Source organism: Chionomys nivalis, chromosome 15 (assembly GCF_950005125.1).
Source record: "Chionomys nivalis chromosome 15, mChiNiv1.1, whole genome shotgun sequence".
Classification (NCBI taxonomy): domain Eukaryota; kingdom Metazoa; phylum Chordata; class Mammalia; order Rodentia; family Cricetidae; genus Chionomys; species Chionomys nivalis.
In genome coordinates, this window is record NC_080100.1 from 4187614 (window position 1) to 4205181 (window position 17568).

Sequence of the window (17568 nt, forward strand, 5' to 3'; positions counted from 1 at the left end):
CATGCTTGCTGAGTGGATGCTCGCTCCTGCACCTCCAGCCTGCCACCTCATTAGCGCCTCATTAGCAGACACCGCACAAAACAATCCAGAGGCTGTTCTCAGGGCAAAACGTATCCAGTGGTTACAGCTTCTTATAAGGAGTTTGGTCATTAAAAGTTTTTCAGAGCCTGAAGGTCCAATTTTCCACAGGCAGAGGCATCCATTTTTAAGACGGTGTTTGGAGCTTGCCCGCTAGGTCACAGAGCGCCTGCCTCAGATAGGACATCGCTGTCGCTGAGCTTGCTCGTTAGGGAAATGGGCTGAGGAACAGCGTGTTCTAAGAGCGAGGTTCAAGGCCAAGGGCAAAGGCCTCGGACAAGTGTGCTCCTGAGCTCAGCTTGTACCTGTGAAGGCACAACATGTTTGCGGCAACTTTCATCAGTCCCTTTGGGGTATGTATGGCCTTGAACCCACTTGCTAACGACACTGTCTCCTCAGCAGGAAGGCATAGTTGGGCTTGGTAATAGTTACCTCCCTTGTCCTTGATCCCCACCAACTCCAAGAATTACAAACCCCCACCTCCACCAGAGTCCACCTAAAGTAGCCACACAGCTAAGCACTTAGACCAGTGGGCAGCATTGACACTGAAGCTTCTAGGTCCTTGACAACTTAGGCCCTTCTGGGGCATCAGAGCACTAAGATGGACAGACATGGCATGCCCACACTTACGCAGCCCCCACATCCCTCTAGAGAGGCAGTTATAACTACCATGCTGCCTGAGACTGTCCACCTTCATATACCTGTTTAGACTCACTAAACCCCACTGCCTGACTCAGCTCCGGCCACGATGTCCTCTGGGTCATGCTGATGTAGAAGCTGACCCTGCAAATTCAGCCACAGCAAGAATTCTCAACGTTGGCCCTGAAGCCCAGCGGTTCTTGTTAAAGTCGACCTGGAGCAAGAGGCTGTCATTGCGAGGGACAGAAGTGAATGCGGATGGAAGTCACCTGTGTCCCTCACCCAGGAGAGCTATGGCTGCACGGGGCGTGTCCTCTTGCCCAGAAGGTGGAGTCCTCCACCAGGCGTCTTGGTGATGCTGCAGACTTCAGAGAGATAGCTCCCTGGGAGTTGCTGGAGCTTTCTTTACAATGAGGCGTTAAAAGGGGACACTTAGGGAAGATGGTTGATCATTTGGATTTTTAAGATGTCCACTCTGAGACAAGGAATGTCACCGGGCAACAAGGTCTGGAAGGAGTGAAAGTGGCAGCTGGGTAAGCAGTGACGACTGAAACTGTAAGTGTCCCTGACACAGGGGTAAACGAAGTGGACTCTGGATAGAGAGTGGGCAGCTCTGGAGAGACCTCCCCCCCACATTCACTGTTCTTCCCGGAGGCTCAACCCTTCCCCCCAGCATAACTTTGGTCGTTACCTGACACTGTATGAGAAAGTCACACCAGGGTCACTGTGCTCTGTCCCCAGAAACTATGCCACAGAACCTGGTGGGTGTCTGCCCAGCAAGTGTGTGGATATGTGTAGCAGCTGAAATCCAACTTCCTGTCCTCATGGACACATTTGGTAAAACAGATGAAGGAAATGGCCATGTAGTCTTGTTGCTGTGCTTTTATACCAAGAGCAAACTATCCTAAAAAGAAGTGTGTATTTTATGTAGTGTGTGCCCAAACCATAACGTTTTTCTTACTTGAATTGTCCACAAAACATGTCTGAAGTTAGCTTTGTTTAATGTCATCATGCTCTCCCCATCTGCAAATGCCGGGGCCGTCATATGCAAGGTGAACTTTCTCTGCCGTTACAAGTTCTGCTGCGTAAAGAACAGACTGCAGCCATGAAATGTCTCAGCAAGTGCATAGGCAGACCTGCGCCTCAAGGTTAAAAACCATCTGCAGAGTGAATGCCAGTCTCGCCGCCCTGGCTGCCTGAGAAATTCTGTTTGCCTTCTAAATGCATTTTTTCCGGAACAGTTTTCTCCCAAATCATGACGTTCTGCATGCAGGGGCAGACATCAGAGTGTGGCTGCCCTCTCCTCTGGCACACCAATCCCCTGGCACTCTCTGCTGTCACGTTATCTAGCGCTGTCTTTTGGGAGGGGTTTCTCTTCAAAGGCATTGCTTATTATCTGTGCCAAGGGAACTGAATAACAGGAGCGAGCTCTGAAATAAAGAAAAGTTCCAATTGCTTGATGGTGGACAGTGATCAAGCCAATGGCATCTGATGGGAGGGTTTGGGGTCACAGACAAACATGATCATACGTGGGGGGGGTGCGCCACGTCAGTGTCAGGCTTTCAGTAGGGAAAGGGCAGAAGACAGGAAGTGTGAAGGGTGTGTAACTTTTGTCACATCATGTCTCCCTGGAAACCATCTGCTCGGCTGTGTATTTCACTCGGGGTGTGTCCTCCCTGGTGACAAAGACAGTGCAGCCTCTTCCACAGTGTGGCTACCCATGGGTCTATCCATTTTTATGGGACACACTAGGAAAGCCCCTGGGTGAGACAAGGACTGCAAGAACAGATAAAGACATCCATGACATCGTGGGCTTGCAGCGGGTAGGTGGCCACAGTCTGGAATGAGCAGAGTTGTCCCCAGACCAAACAGGAGAACAGGAGTGAGAACAGATGGGAACAGACCTGTGTAGTTCTGGGCGATGGAACCACGCTTCCATTTTCTCAGTGTGTCCCAAGGAGATGGAAAATGCTGATAACCTAAGAAAAACCCCAAGGAAAATCTACAGGTAGGGAAGAAAGTGGGCCAAGATATGAAGCAAGGGACCAAACTGGCTTGGAGAATATCATTGTTCCTTGAAAGTCACTCTCAGAGTATGCAATCAGATCAAGTCATCTTTGACGAGGGGGCCAGAAGCATTGCTGAGGGCAGTGACAACATGGATGTACACTCCTGGAGCTAAGACCTGGGGTAAGATGTTTCAGCAAATGCAGAAATACAAATGTAGCATAAACTGTAGGTCTGCCCATGAAAATGAGCTGGGCATAGATATTTCCATAACTTCCCATGTAAAATCTAGAACTATAAAAGAGGAAGCACAGCAGTGACTGTGCATCCCAGCTTGGCCCATGTAAAGCAGTCTCTAAAGAATGAAGAGAGGGAGGGCTGGGAATGTTGCCCAGTTGGTGGATTGCTTGCCTGTCATATACAAGGTCCTGGATCTAATCTCCAGAATCCATAAACCAGGGTTGGTAGTGCATGCCTGTAGTCCCAGCACTTGGGAGGTGGGGGCAAGAAGGTCACTCTGGGCCATTCCTTACTTCGTTTTGAGTTTGGGGCTAGATTAAGATACATGGAGCCCAATCAATCAACCCATGGATAGGAACACAGCTTGATAGTACAGTGCTTGCCCAGCATGCATGAGGCTCTAGGTCCAATTTCTTGCACAGCACAAAAATAAAGATCCAAAACTCTGCCAGTCGCTCCTTATCTTGGAATAAGACTGCCCTAGCCCAGTGTTAACTGTCAACTCGGTGCAGCGAGCCTGAAAAGTCCTCTGCCAGGCTTGTCAGTGGGCGTGTCTGTGGAGACACAGCTTGTGAGGTGACACAGCAGAGTCCCGCCCACTGTGGCTTCATCCTTGCTGGGTGAGCAGTGCTGGCCTGTATGAAAGAGCTGGCTAAGCATGAGCCTGAGAACCAGCTAGCAAGCAGGGTTCCTCGTGATTTCTGCTTCAGATTCTTGCCTGTGTTCCTGCCCTCAGTCCCCTCAGTGATGGAGTGTGACCTGGAAGTGTGAACCAGATAGGCCATTTCCTCCCCTAAGTGTTCCATCACAGCGGCAGGAAGGAAGCTAGAGCAGGTACCATGAATTGATCAGATCTCTGGGAAGATGGGGAAGCAGTGGCAATAAAGAGAGGGCTGATGCCTGGGCAAACTGGCAAAAGGCATAGTGGTCATAATGAGGTTCAAGCTCCAGAACAAAAAGGAAGAGACCAATGACAAGAGAGAGCTCCCTGGGGAGGAAGTCACAGAGAAGCCAAGAAAGGAAGTATATGGAGAGCGGGTGTCAGTGCCTTGATTGTCCTCTGTTCTCTCGGTCACCCTAGCTGTACAGTCAAAGATTCCATTGTGAGAATCTGGCCGGGGTGTTCTGAGTTTAAACACCTCACTGATCTTTCTGTGTCTCGGTTACTTCACATGTACAGAAGGTCCCTGAGCCCAATTGCTAGGGTGCCCTGGCATAGCTCATGTGAGGACTGTTCCTTCCTGAAGACGGTGTCTGGCACATGGTGGCCAAAGTGCTACCTTCGCCAAAGTCTTGCTGCCTCTCCACCGGGTTGAGACAAACACTGCTGGACCCCACCCCACCCTGAGGACCTGACTGCTCAAGCAGAAGCTTGCTAGGGAGGCTCACAGCAGCACCTTTAAAATGATCATCTGATAGCACGCACTTTTTTTTAGCAGAAATGTTGCTTTTTCTATGCTTGATTCTTCCAACAAAATACCATCTGTTCCAACGCAGACTCAACAATTGCTAGAACTTTCTTCAGGCTGGAGAGGAAAATGATGTTCTGGATGTTCTGTGTTTGTGAGAATTCGTGAAGTATGCCTTTGGCATTGCCAGTGGCTGGGGAAATTTTATGGCATTGTTAAATAAAAGACTTTCGCTTTGAAAGATTCCCAGTGAACACCATCAAAATGTACACAAAACCAATGGTGTGTTTGCCCTTCCGAGAAGCTTCACCAAACTGAGCGTATACCTGAATCCATAACCTACTGAAGAACTGGGAGAGTATTTGGGACTGGGTTAGGTAATCCGTCAGCACATAAGATTCCTCCATGAGGTTCTAATAAGGAAACATTCCTGATGGGTGATGTGACTTTGCATTGAGATCCTGTTCTCCTACCATGCACCTAAGAGTCGGATTCTTACAAAAGTGGTCTATGATCCTCCCATGGCTGGGCTCCTTGATCTGCTGTCACATCTGCTCACTAACTTACTCATATTTCCTGTACTTATTCTTTCAACTGGAGACCCCTTCACCGGGCTTGCCAACTGAGGAGTAGGAAGCCCTGTGCACCTCTAGCTGCCACTGGAGAGTCTTCAGACGATAGTGACTTGACCTGTCCTTGGGGACTGTAGGCTGCCCAGACAGTTGATGCAGGAGAGGTCTCAGGTTTGATGCCTGTAGCTCAAGCAGCCATCTGCACTGGTTACACTTTTCTTGTCTTAGTGGTCAGATACCTGATCCAAGAAGGCACTTGGGTGAGTAACGATGTATCTGCTTCATGAGTTAGGAGGAGAGAGTCCATCATGGCAGGAAAGACATAGCAGAGTGGCTTCTCGGAGGAGGGGGCATCTCAGTAGAACCAGGAAACAGAAACAGGCCTTGGTACAGAACAGTCTTACAAATTGCCCCCAACAATCTCCTTCCTCCAGCTCAAATCGCTTCCTACCTATTCCACCCCCACGCTGGGGACAAGTGTTCACACGCATGGGCTTGTAGGGGACATTTCACATCCAAACACCTTCACACATCTAAGCCTCCTTAAGAGCTGGCCCTGTGGGAGATTTGGGGTCACATGATCTGGGTGTCCTCACTGCCTCTCCCCATGACACACACGGCAGGAAAGCACTAGCAGGGGAGAGTGACTTCTGAGAGGCCTGTAGTCCACTAGAGAGTGGACGCAGGCTCCTTCTCTCCCTCCCATCCATCCTGTGTACCATCCTTACAATAATTGTTTAGATTCATTGGTGTGAGAGTCAATCCAGCCATTTGTACCCCTTCAGCCTGGAATTCTGATGCACATCCCAAACTCAGCCAGCACAGACTTACTTAGCACTTAGCCCTGGGAACCTGTTTTCTCCTTGAGCCTCTTTGCTCTCCTGTCCCACTGATCACTCCCTAAGCCCTGCCCACAGGTGCTCTGTTGACTGACACAGCATTGCCTCTGCCAGGTCTTTACCATCTTCTTGACATTGTGACGGTAGCTAACCTGACCAAAGGTCAAGCCTACTAAATCATCTCCCAAGAAGCTCATGCTGAAGACAGGCTGACCCAGTGTTCTGTCTAACCTGTGCTCTTTCAGGGTTGACCCACTGTGTTCCACTGGGGCTAGGACAGAGGTCACTCTATCCCCATCGCCCCCCTTTTGTAGGCGGAATTACATCCTCTGAAAACATATAAGTGACATTACCCAAAATGCTTGGAACATGAACCGCTTCAGATTTCAAACCGTCTGGAGCATCATGCCAGAGAGGGGTTTAAGTGAATCTGTTACGGGGTGTCTGAACCGTGAAAGGGATCCTGAGCCACACTTGGCAGAGACCGTTTGATGAAATCCCATCTGAGAACACAGGAACCTGAAGCCCAGGTGCTGGAGACCGGAGCTGAGCAGATGGGCCGATGAGGATCAGGGCTCACTGGAACACTCTGGGTCCCTGAAGGTGGCCCATTACACTCAGTAAATCTCCCTCCAGCCTTCCCAAGAAGCCCTTCTTCCCAGTGTATCTTGGGCCTCTCCAGAGGGCCTGACCCCCATGTTCTTCCCTAGGTCTTGCCACAGTCTCCTGGGGGTACGGGGCCTCCAGTCTCAGCAGCCCTGGCTCCTCTGAACCTTTAGCGAGTCAAGGAATAGAATATCTGGCTCCATACAAGTCCTGAGGGTTTAGATGAAGTTGCCGAGACAGCCTGTGTGAAAACAGACGGCAGCTGTCATCCAGTGACTGTATGTCTGTGACCACCCCTACAGAGGCACTAGGCAAATTAGCAACCTGGGATTTTCACTTCAGACACCCCCTGCTGGCATTCCAAAGCAGAGCATCTGCACTAAGGGCATGTTCCCATGGTCTTAGGTCCCTCGGTCTCTGTCCTCCTGGCCCGCAGTGTTGCAGTTGGAAAGAGCGACTTAGCCTCTGCCTGGGCACAGAACTGACTGACATCCTGGCTGATCCATACGGCCTAGGGCTATTGATAAAAGGTTTTGCCCCTCCCAGTCCCACAGCCATTCAGTCCCAAATAAGCACACAGAGGTTTGTATTAATTATAAACTGTTCGGCCTTTTTGCTCAGCCTTATTATTAATTAGCTCTTACAACTTAAACTAACCCATAATTCTTGTCTATGTTTAACCATATGGTTTGGTACCTTTTCTCAGTAAGGCATTCTCTTCTTGCTTCCTCTGTACCTGGATGGCGACTGCATCTCTGCCTTTCTCTTCCCAGAATTCTCCTAGTCTGGTTGCTCCACCTGTACTTCCTGCCTGGCTACTGGCCAATCAGCGTTTTATTAAACCAATATGAGTGGCAAATCTTTACAGTGTCCAAGAGAATTATCCCACAACATGGGGCTCACTCTGTACAACAAAACACTGGCCTTAAGGTCACTGTGGAATTCTCTCTGGTCGGTTGTTGGGAGCAGTGAGACCCCAGACCCTTGAGCAGGCTGTAGGCAAGGGCTGCACTTCTGAGCCAACTTCCTGTCAAGAGAGTTCACCAGCATATGCAAGCAGATAATGCTTTGTGATACACATACTCCTATGGGTACAATATCTCCTAGTAAATAATAGTAGATGATCAAGAGGGGATGGACTTTTTAAATTGGTCTAAGATGTCTTTAACAGTTTTTAGCTACATCAAAATCCAAATTTGTCTTATTAAACATATCAAATCTAAGGACTTACCATGTCAAATTTTTCTCAGACAAGTTATCTTTTTCTAATCAGTAACATCATCATAGTTAACTAAAGCAGTTGCAAGCATTGACAGCTCAATACCACAATTCTAGTATGGAAATTAACAATAAACACATAATTTGTCAAATCACATTTCTCTAAAATCCAGTCTAATCAAAAGACAAAAGGAGGTGTCTGTGATGAGTGAGCTATGAGTCTTTTTTCTCTCCTATAGTTCAGTAGCCTTGCTGCTCTGACCTTTCAAAGGTAAGTTCAAACCATCCCAGTCTCTGAGGAGCAGCAAAAATTTTCATGCCACTCCTCCTCATCTCTGAAGAGGGCTTCAGTCACTCTTTGCTTCCATAATAGAGTTCCATTACTTTAACAAGTCTCTTTCCCCTGGATGGGAAATTTTCTGAGGTCTCAGCTCTTAGTCCTTTTATTTCAGTAGCAGATTGAACACCATACTGGCATAAATGAGTTCTGTGTCCCAAGATACAGTATGGATAAACTGACAAATATTCATTCAGCATTTTTGGGCCTATTTGCAGTGAGATGTAACAAGTTCTCTGAGGAAGCTATGTCATCAAAATTTACAGTATCTGTTTCTTTGGAATTTCTGACTATGAAAGCATCAAACTCTACTGATTTTGGCCTGACTGGCATACACAGAGAGAGAGAGAGAGACAGAGACACCCACCACTCTGCCCCACCTCACCTCCACCTTCCAGCTCCGTGGGGAGGCAGTAAATTGCAGTAAATACCCCTAAGAATGCAGCGTCCCCGCTCAGCAGGAAGTAACCAGACAGACTGACAACGCCCAAATTCCCTAAAAGATAATTTAAGTGGGGCCCCTTCAGCGGTTACAGAGCAGCAAGCCCGCTTTCCTGAGTTCTGCTCCACTCCATGCACCAGTTTGGACCCAGAACGAATGCAGCTGGGGCTAGAAGGCAGCTGGAGCAGAGCTTTGCTAGGTGGCTGTGGTGGAAGGCACATTGCCTCAGCCCAGTCGGTGCCTAGCCTGGCGGATGCCACAGCAGTGCCAGGAGTAACAACAAGTGCTGGAGCTGAGACAAGCTGGAGCACAGACCCCACAGGGCTGCCTGAGAACGCAGCCGCGGGGCCAGGAAAAGGCAGTGGCAGTTCTAGGCTCTGCATGTCGAAGAGTCTGCGGCAGAGTGAATTTAAATCAAGAGACTGCCCTATTGTAGGAGCAGGTGGACTTACAACAAATGTCTTGTTCATTATTTCATTTGTGTGACATCTGTTAATATTGCTAATGCCTCTTATGTGGTGAAACAACTCAATGGTTACTTCGATAGCCCTTGAAATGTGACAATTAGCTCACCAGATTGTAACTGTTTAGCCAAAGGGTTCCTTAGCAGAAGCAGGATCAGCTGGGCTGCTAGGGAAGCCAAAGAGGTGCACGAGCGAGAAAGTGTCTTCCATGCACTCAGCTGACAAGAATGAATGTGCCACGGGGGTATGGCAGCTGGGGTATGTTATTTAGGGGACTGCTGAAGGAGCAGTGGTTTCTGACTGCTCCTGGGGTCATGGCAAAGTCACTCCTAAAAGTCCCGAGTCTGAAATGGTCACACACCTCTGTTCACTTGAGGGGAAGAGGGTGTGTGGGAAATAGTATGAGGAACCAACAGTCTCTGGGATACTTGAATCTACCTGTCTTACAGACTTAAGTTGCTCTCTTGTGTTCCCTAAAAGCCAGTATTCTCCTGAGGAGATGCTGTCACTCTCTCCTGAGTACAGGTTCAATAGAGTGCTGGCCAAAGTGAATGTAGGTGCAGTAGAGACCAAAAGGCTGTGTGGTCAGGAGGGTCTTCTGCTTTATAAAAAATTTAGGGGGGGGGGATGTTGGGAGCAATGAGACCCAGATCCTGAATTTCTTGTAATCCCCTGATCTGAGTGCCTACAGCTGCTCTGACACGAGACCTTCAGGAGTTCCTGATGGCAGGAGAGTGGTTTCTGGTGGGTTTGGTTGGAGTGTGGCTATCTCTATATAATCTGCCCCTGAACACAATAAAGGGGGCATTCTTGGGGAATTCAAGGATGACCCGTGTCGCTGTCTGTGTGTGTCTGTGTATTTTAACCTCCAGCTCCCTTGCCCGAAGCTCACGAACTGGGTGCCAGCGCAAAGAGCGCAGACACAGGGGCGCAGTACACGGCAGTCAGTAGTCACATTCCTTCAAGGAACTTATTTGTCCCCACAGTTTGAATGCCACCACTATGGGGTCACACTTACCCAGGCTCACATTATGACAAGCTATGTGGCTGTGCACATTGACACACATGTGCATTTACAGGTACATACTCACGTATATGAATTACATGCACTCACACACACGCACACATACTCGGGTCATGCTAATGACTGCACGTGCTCCAGACCTTTCTTCCCTAAGGCTTAAATGTCCTCTGCTGTGACGGGGCAGCTGGTTTCTTTGAAACCATCTTGCCCCGGTTGTGTCTTAGCTGCCCTCGGAAATGTACAAATGGATTTTGCTTAGGCCTTGTTTGAATTTCCAACCTTAGAAGAAAGTGTACGGGGGGGGGGGGGGGGGGGGTCCTTTCCAGTTTCCAGGCGCCGGATGTCCTTCAAGCCAGGAGCCTCTGGGGTTTGGGTGGTCTCCCCAGGGAGTCGTGTGACAGAAAGCAAGGCTGGGTGGGGAAGGGCTACCTGAGCTTGGAACTTGTGCTGCAGGACATGGTTTCTGGATGCCTTAAATCAGCAATTACACTTCCAAAAGTTTTGAAAGTAGGGCTTGTCTCTGAAATTAGGGCTCAGAACAATGTTCAGGAGCCCGGAAATTCTACGGGAGGAACCTAGAAACATTAGTAGACCCTGAAACTCAGACAAATGGCACACAAATACCAAACAGGGTTATTTATAAATAAAAACCCACGGAAGTGAACGGAACTGGGGTGTTAATGTCCCACAGCTACAGTGGACACGAGAAGTCTGAGGAATTAGATAACGAGATGTGTCCTGCTTGCCTGGAGGCAGCTTTAAAACAAACAACCTAAGTCATAATATCCACTTTCAAAGGCAGTATTTCCGTGACTTTTTTAAAAGAAGGCAAACTGGCATTACCTTAAAGGACATGGACGACATGATTACGACAGTAGCAACCCAGTCACTGCTTTGCAAGTCCAACCCTTTCAGAAGCCCGGCCGCGCTTCTTGAGCCGGCAGCTTGCCCACAGCCACACACACAGGAAGTGCCGGAATGAGGATTTAAAAGCAAATCAGTTGAATTCTGCCCCTCCCCCACACGGTGCACGTACGCATGCGTAAGCGTGTATACACGTGTGCATACGTGCACCACACAGCCTAAAAATTCCCTGTGTGAGCCCACAGAGCATCTGGCCGTGGCTCCCAGAGGGCAGCAGTCTATTTTAAGCTTTTACTTGGGGCTACATTTCAACGCTAATCCCAGCACCACCAAGAAAACACTCTGAGGACACAGGTGCCATCCATCACACCCTTCCTCTTGTGTTTTCAGTTGCAAGCCTAGCCTTAACCGCTGAGCTGTCTCCCCAGCCCCACACCTTTCCTTCCCTCTCCTTTGACAAAGCTTAGGATCTGATTCACCCCAGCAGCCAGCACTGCTCCCACTCCAGGGGCAGGGCCACGCATATCTGCTGAATGGCAAGGACAGGCCCAGCCACTTTGCTTGACCCCAAGCCATGTATCAGTTGGTAGTGACTGTTCTTCCAAGACATTTGTCATTGCCTGGACAAGTACAGCGTCGTACCGAGCACCTAACGGAATGAGGCCAGACACAACACGTATACATACTCTGTACAGGGTAACCTACAAGCAGACGTACCCCAGCCGGGTGTCACTACTGCCAGTAAAGCCACAGCACACTTGCACCCTCATTGTGTCTACATGACGGTCCCACAGCTCCCAAAGGCGGCATCACTGGAGTGAATGAAGTCACAAGACAGCTGAGGGTGCCTCTGACAATGGAAGGTCAGCGTGTAGGTGGATAGAGTGGGAACTGCAGAGTCAGAGAGGACCAGTCTTCAGATTCGCCTGTTAGCCTGTTAGCTGCTAAGACATGGGGATGTCTTCATGGTTAATCACATGACTCTCTCTCTCTCTCTTTCTCTCTCTCTCTCTCACACACACACACACACCACACACACATTTATATTTTTTAAAGCCTCTGGCAAAGCAAGATCAAGCCAAAGGCCCCCCTGATGGTCACAGGTGCCGGCCCAGCTCCTGTGTTCTTATTAATACTCTTTTTCCTCTCTGTTGGGCTGAACCCCTAAGCACTATGTTTCCCTGGTGCCCCCTTAACAACCTGCAGCTCCAGAGATGGAAAGGGCACCAAGAAAGTTGTCGTAAACTCTGGAGAATGACCCTACGCTCTCATCAAGGAGGTAGTGTCACCTCCAAGTCTTCTCTCGTGAAATACAAGTAAGGATAGTCGAGGAGAAATGAGAGTTATTCGGAGAAGTGTCTGAGACTAGACTCTGGTTACTATATGGAAACAGGGAAAATGGATGCTCTGAGAATAAGGCAGCCGGACCTTAATTGTATCTCCTTCAAATCCTCAGTGTTTCCAGTTCATTTCTTGTCTCTGTGAATCTGGAACAAGTGCTTAGTTAACTTTCTTGTTGCTGTTACTGAAGTCCTGACAAAGGTAATGTTAAGAGGAGGTGGGTTATCTGAGCTCACAGATCTGGGGTCCAGCCTGTCACCACAGGGAATCAGGCCAATAGGAGCACTGGGCAGTGCCACATCTCATGCTCTGTGAAGAAGCAGGGAAAGATGAATGCTGGGTGCTCGGCTGGCCTTCTCTTAGTCAGGGACCCCAGCTCATGGAATGTTGCCAGCCACATCCACTGTGAGTCTCACCACTCAGCCAATGCAATCTAGAAACTCCCTTATGGGCTTGGCAGTGGCCACAGGACATGTGGGAGAGGAGCGTCCTCTCCCTGTCTCATGGCATTGCAGGGCAGACACATCAGTGAGAACAACTCGGCCCCCTGGCAGGACTGGGGAAAGAAATGCTTCCTGCAAAAGCTAACGGTGGCCTGTGTGAGCCTGAAGCGGCCCATCTGACGGGGGCAGACGATATGTGCTCACTGCAGGGCTGAGGGCCTCTCGCTGGCTAGCTCAGTGGGGAGAAGGCACTGAGCTGCTGGCTCCTGACAGCCTCTCCTGCCATCAAATTGACTTCGCACTGGACTCTATGTTCATGATCCTCCCGGGAAGGAAAAAAAAAAAAAGCAACAAAGGGCCACTTGTCCCAGTAGGGGTTTGTTGGTTGAATCTAGTAACAGTAGGGACTTGGACAAAGAATAGACGAAGCTTATGTTCCTGACAAAGCCACTGAATATTCCAGAATCATTGCGAGCCTGTTTGTCTGGCTCCCTTAATTCCGAATTCTCAGCCACACCAGCAGTCATCAGTACGGTACAAAGGAATAAAACACTCACATTATCCAAAACCGTCTGCTCTCGTGGACGTGTAAACCAACATCCCTACACAGACACCTTCCTCTACATCTGATGCCAAAGCTTTGGGCTTGGACCTCAGCAACGGCTGTGCGAGTTCTAAATCTTGTGGTCCCTTGTTATAAGGTATAACCACCCTTCATTAGGTATGGAAGTAAATAATTGAAGATGGGGCTCATGCCCTGGCGAGACTTGGGGACATCATTACAGTCATCAGGAGCTGCTGCCTCCCCTCCCCTCAGGTCCTCTTTCTCCCTTTGAAAGCTCGCTTGTTCTGACTGGGAGCCTCTATAAAGAGTGTCAAGTGTCCCGGAGAGCAGGGAGGTAGCAGTAAGGCAGAGAGCCACTGGACGTGCAGAGCAACTCTCCCTGGGTTTCTGCCTTGTGGATAAGAAGGCCCCCATGGACTGGAAGTGTGAGTTCTGAGTTCACACCTGCAAGCTGCTCTTCCATAATCAGGTTTCTGGGATCCAGCATCCTGGCCAAATATTCAGGAGCCAGTCCAGCGTCTCTCACTTGGTTTATCAGAGAGAGCTAGGGTTGCAGCAAGCTTGCAGCCTCCGGTCCCATAGCCTGGGTAGATCCCACCCTCAGTGTGTGGGTGGTAGTGGACCCTGGAGACCTGACTCCAGTTTAAGGTCCAGTATATACACACAGTTGTGCTGTGGCATCCGTGTGAAGCGTGCCAGAATGCAGAGAACCTGCTCAGTAACCAAGAAGTGGTGGGCGACCAGATGCAGATGCTTGCTGGCTGATTGAAGGCAGCTGTGTCTCTGGGTGTCTGGGCCACATCTGTGTATGACATGTACATGGTTGTACTTGGTTGTACATGGTTGTGCATGGTTGTGCATGGTTGTACATGGTTGCACAGGGTTACTCAAAGAGAGCTAAACTCCAGGAAAGCATGACCCTGGTTAGGAGTGAGTAAGTCCACAACGCCAAAGGGGCCAATTCAGGTGAGCAGGCACTTCAAAGGCTAGATGACTAAGAGCCACAGCCGGCTATCCAGTAAGGCCCACTGCCATCCCACCTTCTGGTGACGAGCCACAGGCTCTCAGATATACTCTGTTTCCATTGTGACACCTCTTTTCTCGCCTCTGAAGGTCTAGCAGGCATGTCCACCCCTCTGTCTTCAGGTTGCATGTGGCTGAGGGCAGCTATGAATTTGGCCCAACACCAAAGTATAAACTTACTGAAAACATGAGGGGATTTGGGGGCTGGAGAGGAGGCTCAGAGGTTAAGAGCACTGACTGCTCTTCCACAGGTCCTGAGTTCAATTTCTAGCAACCACATGGTAGCTCACAACCATCCATAGTGATATCTGGTGCCCTCTTCTGGCCTGCAGGTAGACATACAGGCAGAACTCCATATACATAATAAATAAATCTTTTTTTAAAAAAAAAGAATGAAGACTTTAAAAAAAACATTATGAATTTTTTTCCATCCTTTTTGTTACTCAGTTATGTGGTTTTCAAGAATGAACTCTGTAGATGAGAACATGTCACATACCAAACGGTTGAACACGCCCAGCTTCTCCTCAGCCACCTTAAGATGGACCAGGTCCTCTGGTCCACTGCACGACCCAGTCTTCAGCTTTAGCACATGCGTGGTTCTGACCTCTGACCCCTACCTGCCTCCCAAGCTGTATGAACTGCCAGGAGTGCCGTAATAGTTTCCAAGCTTGGATTTTAAAATTCAGTCTTTAATTGCACTGTGAACACATAATATACACATCTATGTATAAATGTATTTATTTCCATGCCTATCAAAGACAACCCAGAAATTAGACTCGAAGCATTCGGGAGAGAAGGCTCCTCTCCTAAGGGACCCTTCAGCTATGTCTCAGGAATGCGGGGAAGCTGCCTTCTAGGCTCACAGATTGAACAGTTTGGATAAAGCTGAGGCTGTGGTTTGGGGAAAAGTGCCTGCACCCCAAAATGTTTACAGTACGTGGTTCCCCAGTGTGCTATTTCTCAAAGCTGTATCCCTCCATATCTGTTCCATGAGAGCGAGTGTCCCATCATCCTTGCTGGTGGCCAACACAGAACTACGCCCACCTCCGCGTTTCCCTTTAACAACCCTATGAGGAGTCGGGTCCTCGGCTGAGCCTCTAACCTGGCGTCTCTTTCCATCTCACACAGGGACGGATCTGCAGAAAAGCTGGCAAGTCAAAAAAGTCCTTCAGCCGCAAGGAAGCCGAAGCAACCTTCAAGAGTTTGGTGAAGACTCATGAGAAATACGGCTGGGTCACCCCTCCCGTGTCTGATGGCTGATGCCTGCACGCACCCTAGACGCTTGAGCCGCCCGTCCACACTCCATCCTGCCATCTTCTCCCACCACTGCGCGTCTTCTACCCTTTTCTACTCCAGCCAGAACTGTGTCCTGAATGCAGAGGACACGCTTAAATTATTTATGAACTGATGTGTTTACGGAGAAAGAGCAAACTGTTGGGGATTATGTTTCCATAATAAATGACCGTCTCTAAGTCACTTTAGAACAAAGGTCGAGATGGTGATGTTTCCCAGCCCCACCCCCCACTCCCCTACCCACCTGTCGCATTGCCCTTAGCTTCTTTCCAGGACAGCAGCTCTGAGCAGCCAGCGGGAATCTCAAAGCCCCGCCTACTTCATTTCCATGTACAAGGCTCTGTTCCCAAGTCAGGAGCACCACACACCACGGGGCCCCCACTGGCCCCCATTCGCTGTACTCTGTATCTGTTTCTCTTCCTGGCAGGTCGACATAACTTGAAGACATCTTTCTTTCTGTGGCCTGTGGTCTGCTGTGATGATATTTAGACCTCATTCATGCTATGACCTTTGGCTCATGAAAACACAAATCTAACATTGCCAGGCTCTAGTGCTGACTTAAAACTACAACTGCCCTCTCGATTAAAATGTGCTCCCATGCTTATCTTGTGTTGTGCTGCTGTTCACGGATAAACCAGTGCCATTTGATGAGAGGCAGGGGGTGCTGCGGCCACCAGGGAGGTTCAGGACATAAGGTACATGCACCCCCCTGGGGCTCAGCGCAACAGACGGGCCAGAGGGAACATTCTCTTCAGACGTTAGGGAATGCTCAACGACAGGGCGTCTGTGTCCATCTCCTCTCAGCCACCACAAGACAATTGCCCATTTGCTGAGGTCATCGGACTCATTTTGTCTTCCGTGCTAGTGACAGGAGACACCAGAACTGCCAAAGGACACCAAGTGACTCAAGGAGGACTTGCATGACCCGGTCTGTTACTTCACCCGCTAGTCACTTGTGCGTCCCCGAGGTTGAGGCAGGAGCACCCTCACCGCGGTGTGAACCTCCTGTGATTTAATCTCCCCACACTTTCATTTTGCTCTTCTGTTAAATTACCTAGAAATTCCTAAGAAACTCCATGGAAATGAGGAGATAATGTTTATGAGAACATGCAGAAAGAGGAAAAATGTTCATTCCAAGTGGAAAATCCTATTGGACACATTTTAAATAAAACCATGCATACCTGATAGCCGGCTTCAGGATCAATCATTGTGAGCTAACCTCCTGGAAGTTTTCTTTCTTCTTCTCTTTCTTTTCCTCTTTCCCTCTTTCTTTCTTTCTTTCTTTCTTTCTTTCTTTTTTCCTTCCTTCCCTTCTGCCTGTCTGTCTCTTTTCATGATTATAGATGTTTTGCCTCTGTGAATGTCTGTGCACCACATGCATGCCTGGTGCCTTCAAAAATCATTACAGGGCATCTAGTCCCTGGGAACTGGACTCACAGATAGTTGTGAGCTGCCAGGAAGGTGCTGAGAATCCAGCTCTCTGGAAGGGTAGTCGGTACCTTTAACAATGGAGCCAGCTCTCCAGCCCCACTGGAAGCTTTTCATCTGCATGAAATCACGTGTTAGAGGCAACATTTTACAAGATGGAGGCATAGCTTAGGAGCCCAGTATTGTAAACACCTGGTTGACAGTTCCAGGGAGCTGTCTAGAACATACCAGAAAGCATGGCTGTATGCCTAGCCATCCTCAAATGTTGCCACTTTGGTTTTCCAACTGTGAAGGAAGTACCAGTTTCTTGGCTGATTACATGCAATTACTTGGACTGTTGGGCTTCTTGTTGTTCAAAGATGTGTGGGGACCCAAGAAAACTCATCTCAAGGGCAGAGGGCCAACCAAATAGAGCCAGTATTGTCATTTTGCTTCTTATCAGTTCTTATTTTGAGACAGGGTCTCATGTATTCCCAGCAGGCCTCAACCTCACTACATAGGTGAGACAAGCCTTGAATTCCTAATCTTCATGCCTCCAACTTCCAAGTGCTAGAATTACAGACACATATCACTTTAGCCTGTGTACTCAGAACTGGGGCTTGGACACAGCGTCATGTACACCAGGCAAGCACGCTCCCAGCTCAGCTACCTCCTAGCCTTTTACCACTTACTCTCCCCACATACACAAAGCAGCAGCTGGGTTAAAAGGACGAGGTACTAAGAGTGATTGGCTTGC

General features: G+C 49.0%; 1 protein-coding gene across 1 annotated transcript in view; it reads left to right on the plus strand.

Annotated features, from left to right (window-relative positions):
* Ube2ql1 (ubiquitin conjugating enzyme E2 Q family like 1) overlaps positions 1 to 16589 on the plus strand; it is a 42565-nt gene extending 25976 nt beyond the window's left edge. Inside the window, exon 2 of the mRNA XM_057790217.1 lies at positions 15240 to 16589. Coding sequence (XP_057646200.1) covers positions 15240 to 15371 — 132 coding nt within the window. The 3' untranslated portion in view covers positions 15372 to 16589. The remainder of the gene's footprint in view (positions 1 to 15239) is intronic.
* Positions 16590 to 17568: the final 979 nt, after the last annotated feature.